The sequence below is a fragment of the Lontra canadensis genome, unplaced genomic scaffold (assembly GCF_010015895.1).
Source record: "Lontra canadensis isolate GAN:19392208 unplaced genomic scaffold, GSC_riverotter_1.0 scaffold16, whole genome shotgun sequence".
In the NCBI taxonomy this organism is placed as follows: domain Eukaryota; kingdom Metazoa; phylum Chordata; class Mammalia; order Carnivora; family Mustelidae; genus Lontra; species Lontra canadensis.
In genome coordinates, this window is record NW_022631010.1 from 2415589 (window position 1) to 2427424 (window position 11836).

General features: G+C 51.0%; 1 protein-coding gene across 1 annotated transcript; it reads right to left on the minus strand.

Moving 5' to 3' along the window:
- Positions 1 to 1305: 1305 nt before the first annotated feature.
- BPIFA1 (BPI fold containing family A member 1) lies at positions 1306 to 7816 on the minus strand. The gene is made up of 9 exons (XM_032859356.1): positions 7771 to 7816; positions 6111 to 6282; positions 5814 to 5973; positions 4274 to 4381; positions 3967 to 4116; positions 2997 to 3081; positions 2322 to 2385; positions 1877 to 1951; positions 1306 to 1435 (listed from the first exon to the last, which is right to left on the minus strand). Exons 2-8 carry the CDS (start codon positions 6268 to 6270, stop codon positions 1911 to 1913), a joined length of 768 nt encoding a protein of 255 aa, XP_032715247.1. The 5' UTR covers positions 6271 to 6282; positions 7771 to 7816; the 3' UTR covers positions 1306 to 1435; positions 1877 to 1910.
- Between the last annotated feature and the right edge of the window lie 4020 nt (positions 7817 to 11836).

An 11836-nucleotide genomic window follows, 5' to 3' on the forward strand; every position in this document is an offset into this window, starting at 1 on the left:
CTTCCTTCCCTCCCTCTCACCAGAACACAGGTGCTGGTTTCCTACAATAAACCTCCCAGTTCTGAATTGTAGGACTGTCTTCCCACAATGCCAGGTTGGCCAGTGACCACAGGAGGTGGGGACAGTGGTCGGTCTGGACACGATGAGAGATGTTTGATGGGGGTTGAGAAACACCAGCCTGAATCTGCTCATTCTCACAAGGTCAGTGGGTTCTCCCGGAACACAAGGGACAAGGTTTTCTGTGACGTCTGGGATGTTTCAGTCCTTGATGTGTCTTTTTGTCATACTGTAACTTGTGCAAATCATTCACATATATATGTCAAGGCTTCAGTGCTCTCATCTGTGGAGTGAAATGGTGGGGCTAGTCTTTTAAGGGCCTCAAACAATGATAGCATATTTAGTTTTTTATTTGAGGGGACAACCTCTCCCAGTTTGGGTAACTCTGCTCTTTATTCTTGTCTCCAATTTTTCATAAATCTTATTTGCATTCAGTCTCAACTTCCTTTCATCCCTTTGTCTCCCCCCAAAATCAGGCATCTTCCTCTAAAAATAGGACTCTCACCCCTGGCACCAATAACCTTATTATATGCTTCTCCAGCGACCCTTCTCTGTGTCTACTCTTATGTCTTGGACCCATTTGTCCTTCCTCCTACACTTCCTGTTTGTCATCTTTCTCATCCTCTTGCTGAGAAAACAGAAAAGAAGTCAGTATGACTGGATGCCAGTGAGCCAAAGAGGAGTGGCGGATGACCTCTGTATCCATCGGATTCCTGGATGTCTCCCCTGGGGCTCCCAGGCACTTCCATGCAGCACGGCCACAGCTGAAGTCATCATCTTCCTGCCAGAGTTAGCTCATCCTCTCACATCCCCAGTTACCTTGAGGCTCCCCCACCTGCGACTTGGACAGCAACCCACACCTCATCTGCTTCCTCAGCCACGCCCAGGCCCACTCCTGAACAACTCTCAGATCTGCCATTTCACTCCTTATGTGGTGGACTTCATGTCATCATCTCTGCCTGGAAGGTCACATCTACCCCCAACCCCTTATCCACCCCTCCTAGGCACCCCAGAGCAGTCCGAAATGCCTACTCGTCTGAACATCTCCTCGTCCAGCTTAAGACCATAAGGTTCTACAGTGTAAGGTCCGAACTCGGTTCGCTGGCCCCAGCCACCCAGGCCAGGGCTCTTTCCAAAATATTAGCCCTTGAATGATGGTGAAGAATGACAGGGCCCCCGGTGCAGAGAAAGAGCAACTTTATTTGGTGAGGAAAGTGGGCTGCAACACATGCCTGGTGGGCGGGGCGGAGAGCAGTTTCCTTGGAAAGAAGGCTGCTCTGGTCCCCAAATAGTGGCCGTGTCACTGTCCAGGACATGGGTCTGCCTCCTGTGAGCCCTCAGCAGCTGAGAAGAGTGGATTGAGCCGCAGGAAATGGTTCTGTTGGGAGAAGCCCCGATCAGAATGGAGACTCAAGGTCACTAACTCTTGTTGGTATTGGCGCATCATCAAACCTGCCCTCCAGAGGAAGGGGAGGGGGCTGAGACCTCAGGCTGGGAGTGGGGGGGGGCTTGTCTCAGCCCCAAGGGGACCCCAGGCCTGGGCCAGGGAGCTCATTGTGCATATGTTTGAGTGTGTGTCTTTGTATCCACATGTCCCTTGTGTGTGTGTGTGTGTCCACAGTCATGTGTGTTCTCTTTGTAGCTACGTGGGGTGCTGCATGTGTCTCCACCTCTGTCAGCATTTCTGTAGACTTCTCCATGTGTCTCTCTGTGTCTGTCTGTGTGGCTGTTAATCTCTCTCTTCAGATGTCATTGTCCCAAGCCCTCTGCTGCCTCCTGCCAGGAGGAGAGCACCCAAATCCTGGGGAACAGCACTCACCAGTTCAACAGACGCTGGGTCCCTCCTGGAAGGCTTAGACCTTGATGACAAATTCCAGCCCATGGATCAGTAAGTCTGGAAGGTGCAGACCAGAGTGGTGATCTCAGGGTGCAGGAGTTGAGGGATGTCCCACACTTCCCCTGAGCTGGGGGCTGGGGAATGGGAACTCTGGTGGTCCAACCAAGATTAGGTGAAGCTTGGCAGGGCAGGACCTCCTTCCACCAGCCAGCTCTGCTGCTCTCAGTGTCAGGGATGATGTGGCGGGGGGAAGGCAGGGCCTAGCCCTCAACATTATCTGGATAGTTCAAGGCAAAAAAGAACCCTGAAATGGGGAGAGCTGAGACTGGAAGGATCTAGTTCCTTCCTACAGTGTGCAGGGACAGAGTTCCTTGGGGGAAATCACTGCTTCTGAAAAGGGAGTGAGGCCTCGGGATAGGGGACTTACCAGCAATGGAATGCACCAAGGTGACATCCAGCTGACTGAGAACCTCGTTGACCAGAGGGCACACCTGAGCCAGGGGCAGAGAGAGGCATTGGGCAAAGTGGTACCTGGAGGGTGGCTCTGGGAGCAGCAACCCCAGGATGGATTCTTTGGGGGAGAATTTCTGTCATTCTTCTGTGGCTGAGAGAGTTTGGTTGGAAGCAGTGTCACAGATGGACACTTATACATTCACACAGGTGGAAGGAGAAGTGGAAGACATGAATGTTCAGTGCCCAATCTCACACGGAGCCAGTGTTTGCTGTGGGATGTGATGCCTGTTTCTAAATAGGGTGGGCTGCTCCGGGAGGGGTGTGTTTCTGGGTTGGGTGTCGGAGGCACCCAAGTCTACGCTGGAAGAGCACCTGTCTACAGCCTTTTGGGAACTTCTGGGGGCCAGGGCCAAGCCATTTCAGCTGTAATGTGGCCATGCACAGGGCCTGGCCCAGAGCAGGACCCAATGGAGGCATTTTGAAGGTTGAAAAGAAGAAACATGGGTAGATGAATCAGTGGACAGATGGACTGAGGGATGGAATATACATATCAAGCTGAGGGGTTCAGAAAGGCTTACTTCAGGGGCTTCTTTCAGCCTGAGAAGCTGTAAGACCCAAGGACCAGGAGCTGCCATGTTTATCCACTCACCTCGCCCTGTACTAGCTCAGGAAGGACTTGTTTCAAGATGCTGCTGACACCACTGACAAGGCCTTGAACAGGGAGGGGAGCAAATCTGAAAGAGAAAATCCAGTGGGTGGTACAGAGGCCTGGGGTTGGTGTGGAGAGGCCTTCAGAGGGGCCGCTGTGCCCACATTGGTCTCAGTGCTAAGTGACTGAAATAGGGCCTTGTCTACCCACACCCTTGTGCGGGCGAACCGGAAGGGGCCTGTCCAAAGGGAGTGGCGCCCTACACAGCAGTGCCCACTGTGGGTATGTGTAGCATAAACACTTAGTTCCAGTATACAGTGGGTATTCAGGGAGACTTTGTAGAATCTATAAATGGATGAACAATGCTTGGTATGTAGTTGTCATGAGGACTCGAGATGATATCGTGAAACACAATATATGTGTTTAGTAAACGTTAACCATGGTGGGAGGACTCCGATGTCTTGTGCATGACTTATTCTGCCCTGTGACAGGCTAACTGAAATAAGGAATCCAGGGAGGCTACAGAGCTATTTTCCCTCATACTGGGACAGAGGACTTTCACAACTATTATCCTAGCGGATTCACTCAAGAACCGCAGCGTAGCTCCATATTACAGGTGTCTGAGAGAGCTGAGACTCTCACTGGGGAAGCCCTGTCCAAGTTCACACAAGAACCTCTCCACCTTTCCACATGCCCCTTTGGTCATTGGGCTTGAACTCAGATCTTTTTATGGCCTACAAGCACAAAATTGGTCAGCCTAGGCTAAGAAGAGATAAGTGGCTATTTACCCATCCATCCATCCATCCATCCATCCATCCATCCATCCATCCATCTTCCCTCCCTCCTATTCATCTTCCCACCCTTCCGTCCTCCCACTCATGTATACTCCCATCATTCCATCTTCCCAGCAGCCATCCATCCTCCCGCTGATATTGTTTCTGGGCAGGAGAAGCCAGCCCTCTGGTCTCACCCATTAAGCAAGGAGATTTGCAGGCTCCCGGGGGAGTGAGTGCAGTCACCAAGAACTAGGTGAATTTTCCCCTCTTCGTTTTTCACAGCTAGCACTTGTGCGGTGATGTTTAGTTTCACAGCCAGCTTTAACAGACGTCCAGCCAGGGGCCTGCAGAGGAGAGTTTGCTGTGTCTGCATCTGAGCTGAAGGCTCATGTCTGTCAAACTCCAGCGCCCCCCCCCCGCCCCCTCGCCCTTGTGGCTACCCACAATTACCAGGGTCTCCTCTGGTGAGCCACCCCCCCATCCCCCTTGGGGCCCACTCACGTGTTCACATTGAGGGTTATGCCCAGAGGGATGGTGACATAGAGACGATGACCATCCGGGCTCTGCACAAGGCCAAGTTCCAGCAGCTGGGGATTAGTGATCTTCATACTGTCCGCAGAGCAACATTGGAGGGAGGAATAGTAGTTCCTTCAGCCCCAAACCTAGAAACCACCTTTAACCCAAGTGTACTTACTCATCCCAGAGGAGGAGCTACCCATGAGGTGGGGAGGGGGGCACAGGAAGGGCATCTTGCGACAACAAACAGCAGTGCTTCCCAGCCTCTGCACCGGGTCAGTTCCTGACACACCATGGCCCTCTCCCCATCTCAAGTCCCCGAGGTATTCCAAGATGGAGGCTGTGTCTGGCTTAAATTTGCATGCTGCATGCCAGCTCAGAGTCTTACACAAAAGGGGCCTCCTCCATACTGGTTGACGCTGGGGAGGGATGAGCGGGTAGGCAGATGCATGGGAGAGTAACGGATAGATGGATGGATGGATGGATGGATGGATAAGTGGATGCGTGGATGAGGTATGGGCAAGTGGAGTAAGTCCCTCACAGACATTTATGGGTAGGAATCCCTTATCCTGCCATAACTTTCGGAGGCCTGTCCGTCAACAGTGGTTACCAAGGAGATCGAGGAGGAGGAAGTGGGAGAGCATGGAGAGAAGACGGAAGCAAGCCTCTTCTGTGAGCTGACCTCAATGTGCCGGGTGATTACATTGCTTCCAGTCCTCTCAACAGTTTTTCTCTGTGGGTACCATGATCTCCATTTTACAGATGGAGAAACCAAGCCCAGAGAGACCGAGTGCCCTGTGCCCTGTCACCCCACAGGTACATGGTCCATTTGGAAATCAAACTCAAGGCCGTCTGTCTGTCATCAAGTCAGGGGCAAGCACCTGGGTGGGTGGGAGTCTTGGAAATGGCTTTGATCCAGCCTATCAAGGACCCAGGCTTTGCCAGCTCCCTGGCATCAAGCTTCCCGTTACTGCTACTTGCTTAGGAAGCTCTCAGGTGTCTCAGGTGTCTCATGGGAAGCCCCACATGAGACCGTTCACTGGCCATTACATTGAGAATGTCCTTGAGGAGAGTGGCTTACAGGTCTTTGCTTACATCAGAGACCACCTGTGCTTTCCACAGGTGAGAACAGAATTACCACGGTGCAGTGGAAAGGCCTTGGCTTTGGACTTAAGTAAATTAGAGTTTGGTCCCTGGTTCTGTGTTGCTCTAGTTGTATGAGCACAAGCACCGTTCTGTGCTTCAGTTTGCCATCTGTAAGTTAGAGATTATTAATTACACCTTAAAGGGTTGTCATGAAGATTATAGATGATGCTGGGGACCCAAGATAGGCTTCAGGACTGGGGGCAGTCACTGGTTTGGGAGCATTGGTGTTCCTTGCCAGGCAGTGGGAAGGGTCTCACACTGAGTCCTGGCCTCTTGATCAGACCACCCCTCTCCCTCCTCCAGGTCCACTGTTTGGGGCTCCCAGATCTCCATCAGAGGTTCTCTGGTGGGGTGGGGACCAAGGCCTATGACTACTCACTCAATGATTTTGTTCAGGAGGGGGACCACTGAAGTCACTTTCCCAAGCAGGCCCCCCAGCAGGCCACCAGAAGTGCCTCCTCTAGTCTTCAGGATGTTCAAGAGTGGAAGGTTTTCGAGAATGCCCAACAGATCCTCAGAGAGCAGGCCAGTGCTGAGGGCTAAAAATGGGTGTAGGGGTGGATCCTTTGGGGTCAAATGTGGTAATTCTGATAAAACCCCTCTCCCCCAATCATCCCTGCCTCCCTCCCCACACTGAACACACCCCTGAAAGAGGTTGTCACAGATTCTCACTTACCATCTGTTAAGCTTCCAGCAAGATCTGTGGGACTTAGGTCCTGGGCTGGAGTCCCCTCCAAAGGCAGGGTCAGATCCAGGGGCAAGGGCAGGGTGTCCAGCAGGGCTGTGGTCTGGGCCAGCAGCCCACAGAAGACAATGAGGCCCCCAATTTGAAACATCTCTCTTGGTATCTGTGGACAGAATGGTGGGTCCAGCGTAGCACGGCTGTCAGAGAGGAATTCATCCACCATCTGCCCCCGACTTCCAGAACTCCAGGGAGTGAACGGCAATAGCTGACGCTGGTCAGCATTTCCCCTGGGCAGGCATCAGGCTGAGCACTCCACACTCAGTAACTGATTTTGCTGTAACTTCCCCCTAAGATGTGGGCACTCATCACCTGCACTGCACAGATGAGAAAGGGCAGTCTAGGGAGTTTAGGGGACTTTCCCCAAGATTGTAAGCACACAGTCGGATAGCATCTGAAGCTAGATCTGTCTGACCCAGAGGCCTCTGTTTAAATGAAGTCACCATCACATCTATTCTCCATTCATCTGGACTTGCTTGCGGTGGCCTGAATCATTGCCGCTAGTTTTCACTCTTCAGACAAAGCAAATGAAAAGGCTGAGGGACGGAACTGGCTGGCCATTTTCCCCATCAAGTCTTTTGGCCTGGGTCTAGCCTGTGATGGTTTGTGGAAGCCCTTTTAAATCACAGAATATTAGAGGTCAGATGGCCATAGCCACCATCTCATCCAGACCAGTGCTGGAGAAATCCTGGGGCCATTCAAAGTCCTCATTGCATAGGGAGAATCAGGGAGCCAGAGAGGGGTAGTGACTTTCCCAAGGTCATACAGCAACTTGATGGCAGAGTTGTTGTTGGAGAGAAGTCTCTGACCCCTCCAGACATGCACACTGTCTTTTCTATACCTTTCTCTTCTCCCTCAAACTAACCTGAACAAAATTTGGGGGCAACCTCTGACATCTGGCAGCCTTTTGCACTGTTCCCTCCCAGGTGTCACCAACCCTCTCCTAGGCCTATTAGGCAGCCAGCAAAGGTGCTGAAAGCTTCTTTGGGCAAAATTCCATCAACTGGCTGGTTCAGCCAAAGCCCCACTGTCAATGCTGTGGCTGGCTGGAATCAAAAGGGCTTTTTGGTACAAAGAGCCAGTTGTGGCCTCCCTGGGAGGTAAACTTAGACTGTGTTCTCTGAATCTCCTTTCGGAAACAGATCTTTTATGAGTGCAGTGGAAGCGAAGGACCCTCTCCCAGAAAAATGCGTCAAAATGTACAAAACGGGGTGGATTTTAGGAGGTTTGTGGATGATCGTCTGAATCCACAATGGCAACCTCAAGTTAAAACTCCCGCCGTAGAGGCTGGGGTTTAGGGTACGAAGATCATGCTCATGAGAAAACCCTAACATGGGATCTTGGCAGTCTGCACCTGCCGCCACATGCTCCCCATCCCCATGAAATCCCCTTTTCTACATTTCTACATTTAAACCTTATATCCACAGCACTGGTCTTTCAGGGAGGTGGAGTGAATGACCTTTCCCATTCCCCCAAAAATTCGTCTGAAAAAGACCCCCAATGAGCGATCCTAAATGTGCCCACCCCAAAGCAACGAGCTCAGCAGCCCTACTGCCCAGGGCAGCGGAGCAGGCACGGGACAGGCAGGTCTCACCCGGGCTTCTCAGAGGTCCTGGTGGGTCTCTTGCACACCTCCACCCTCTCCTGATTGCTTCTACTGAGGAGCTAGCGTCTTTTATAGTGTGCAGATCAGGAAATGTGTGATCGGGTGATGGGTTTCCAGATAATTCAGAATTCTGCGATCTGGTGTCTTTCAGGCTCTCCAAAGTAAATAATTGCCAATCACATTAGTAGGTGGGACAGTAAGCCACTTGATAGACAAGGTAAACAGAGAAAAACTTGAGATGGGGATGTTACTCAAGACTTCATGGTTTCCTGAGCAGGGCTGAGGCGGGGGGCCCATGCTCCGAGGCGGCCTCGTAGATCATGTTCAGCATACGGGGAGAGGCGGCTCTCAGGAGCCTGGGAATGGGCCTCGGTCTCGTACTGAGGCTCTTTACTATCCCTGGTCCAGTTCTTTTTCTCCATTTGGAGGATTCTGGCTCCCAAGATTCAGACTGCCACTGACTTTCCTACATCGGGGGTCTCTTGCAGGACAGTCACTTGCAGGGGGCTGCCCATCCTCATCAGAACCCTGGGCAGGAGGAAATGCTGAGCAGGACCCAGAGGCACAGCGGGGTGAATGCCCGAAGACACAGGATGGGGCAGAGTCAGAACTTCTCATGTCAGACAATCACAGTGAAACATTATCAACGGCCAACACTTACTGAGCTCTTGCCGAATGCCGGCCCGGCTTTGCTTTCCACAGATGGCATTCTCAGGAATCCTCCCAGGGGTGTGGGCTGGGAACGAGCACCCCTCTTTTACACGGGGAAAACTGAGGCTTATGGTGCAAGTAGACACATCCAGGTGTGCACAGCAGGCCTGGGGCCAAGGCCGAGGCCTTCACACTGCATGTGAATCACTGTGCCGGGACGTGAAGACACCTTCCGTACACTCATTGCCAATTTTGCTTTCCTGCATGTCATGATCCCATGAAATTTCACATTTATACCCTGGCAAAGTCTGTGCAGGTTGCCAGGCCAGAAGGATGCTATGGCATCCTGGTCTCTACCTTTACCCTTCCTTCTTCCCTTCCCTAAGTGAAGTAATTAATGAGCCATTTGTCCCACTCTGGGGCCTTTGAATCCATTTTGCAGATGAAACCATTGAGACACAGAGAGGTCAAGATCTTAGCCTGGAGAGAGCAGCTAAACCTAACACCTTATGAGTAAAAGCAGGAAGAGGAGCAGGCAGTGCGTATTTATTGAGCGCCTACTACATGCCAGGTGCTCTCCCTACCTGAACCTCATCCTTGTCAGGAGGGGCTGCTATTGTGGCCCCCCAAAGATCAGATGAGAAGACTGAGGTTCAGAGAGGCGGACATCTTCCCAGGGATGCACAGGAAGTGAATGGTGGAGTCAGGACTTACCTCTGTGTCTTATGCCCGTGTAATCAGTGAGCCACGCTGCCCTCCCTCGTGCCAGGCACTCCCTGGAACTGCTTTCCTTCCTGGCAGAGCCTGGCTGGTGTCTCCAACGGGTTTGTGCCATGGCTCTGAACTCACTTACCCATTGAAACACTCTCTAGACTCTTTCCACACCTTGTGTGTCGTCAGCCATCCTCAGGGGGGGTCTCATTTTTTGTTCTCTTGGTACAACTCTAGTGGGTTGGCTCAGATTGCTACTATCTTTGTGGGGAAACTGAGGTCAGTACGTTGAGGGACTGATTAAAGTTCGTGCCGCTAATTTCTGGACAGTCAACAGCCATTGGTTTGAAGCCAGGAGGCTGCTCATGTATTATGACAGAGAGGGGATGGGTCAGGGGATGGCCAATCTGAATCGCCCTGATTCAGATCCCGTGACCTGGGCAAGTAGCGCTAATCCCTTGAACTTCAGTTTCTTCATCTGCACAACGGGAGGATGCTATCTACCTGTCTGGGCTGTGGCGGGATGAGGTCTGGGGAGCAGGTGTGAATCTTGGTTCATAATCTTAAGTGTCTATGTTTTTCTTTCTCATGTATCTGTAGCTTAGTTACCATTTCAAATACCAGTTTGCTGGGTAGCAGAAGCTTCCCCGCTTTTCTCTGGGGTTTTAATTCTGTCCCAAGGGCTTCATTGGTATTAAGGCATCTAAAGGAGGCTGCCCTATCACTATTTTGGCTGGAAATGGAGAGACTTCCCCATGCCGTCTGGCCCCCTCTTTATTGCCAAGACAGTGTGCTTCCTTCCTGTCCAAAAGTCTCCCTTAGATTTAACATTTACTTCTTACTCCCTGTTTGACACTCAGAATTGTTCTGCTGTTTCTCAATTCCTTTGGGCCTCAGGCAGGACTGTGGGGGTCCACCCCAGCCCATTTCCCTGGACCTACCTAGACCCTCCAGTTAACATTCTCTCCCTGGGGTCTTGTCACCTCTCGTGGCTCTGGTAGGGGACATGGGCACAGGTGCCCTCCATTCATGAATCCAGCACACCGACTTTGGATTTATGATGTCCCTCATCTCCTGCCAAGTTTTGCCTGGGGAGTAGCAAGGGCACTGGACACTTTTTAGAACCCACTAGAACTATGTTCTCTTCAGTGTCTCTTGGACTTGCATACTCCCCCAGTCTAACATGGAGAATGTTCTAGTCTTGGGAGCAGGAAGTCTTGCTTCAATTCACATATATGCTAATTTATGCTCTGAGTTTTGAAATGAAAAAACCCAGGCTTAAAAAAAAATGATCTAGGAAAATTGGCTTCCCCTCCCCTTTGATGTGTAGTTCTGTGACTCTTAATATGCGTATAGTTTCACGTAGCTGCCATAATAATCAGGATATAGAAGGGTTCCATCACTCCCCACATACCCCCATGTTCCCCTTTTATTGTCACACTCTCCCCCCACCCACTGGCAACCACTGATTTGTTCTCTGTCACTACCTGTTCGTTGAAGACCCAGGCCTTGGAAACCCATAAACATTCTCCTCACTTCTGCCAGACTGGGCCTTCCTCGGAACTGCCTCTCCCACTGCCCTGAGGAAGGCAAGGGGTGTGGACAATCCCGATATATGAAGGTCTGCTAACATTTTAGGACGGTGTTTTCCACTTTGGTGACATCAGTGCCTTCCCAAAGTGTTTCTCAGAAACTGTAGGTGGTGTCTTTTGCATCCTACATCTCGGCGGGGTGCTGGGTCTGGGTTCTGTTGCCCGGGAGCAAGATCAGACTGAGGGGGATCATCAGGGGGCCTTGGAAACCTCAGTGGTGGGGTGCCTGGGTGGCTCAGTTGGTTAGGTGCCTGCCTTCGGCTCAGGTCATGGTCCCAGGGTCCTGAGATTGAGCCCCACATTGGCTGGGGCGGGGTGGGGGTGGGGGGGGTCTCTGCTCAGCAGAGGACCTTCTTCTCCCACTCCCCCCGCTTGTGTTCTTCCTTAAACACACAAATAAATAAATAAAAATCTTTAAAAAAAAAAACCCGGAAACCCCAGTGGTTTTGTTGAGGGGCAGAGGCGAAAAGGGTTCATGGGGAGCTGGGTGCCCTAACTTTGATGAGAATATATACTTTCTTTTAAATAATAAAAAACTAATAAAAATTTCAGGTAGAACTTGATGATTCATCAGTTGCACACAACATCCAGTGCTCATTCCATCACTTGCCCCCCTTTACTGCCCATCATCCGATTACCCCTTCCCCACTCCCCTCCCCTCCAGCAGCCCTCACTTTGTTTCCTGGAGTTTGGCATCTCTTACGGTTTGTCTCCCTCTCTGTTCTCATCTTACTATATTTTTCCTTCCCTTCCCCTGTGTTCATCTGTTTTGTTTCTTACATTCCACATATGAGTGAAATCATGTGGTATTTGTATTTCTCTGACTGACTTATTTCACTTAGCCTAGGACCCTCTAGCTCCATCCATGCCATTGTAATTGGCAAGAGAGAAAAAATATATATGTATATTTTTTTTAAATACAGATTTTATTTATTTATTTTTCATAAATAAAAATTTTTCATAAAGAAAAAGAGAGTACAAGCAGAGGGAGCAGCAGGCAGAGAGAGAAGCAGGCTCCCCGCTGAGCAGGGAGCCCAATGCGGGACTCGATTCCAGGACCCTGGGATCATGACCAGAGCTGAAGGCAGATGATTAACCAA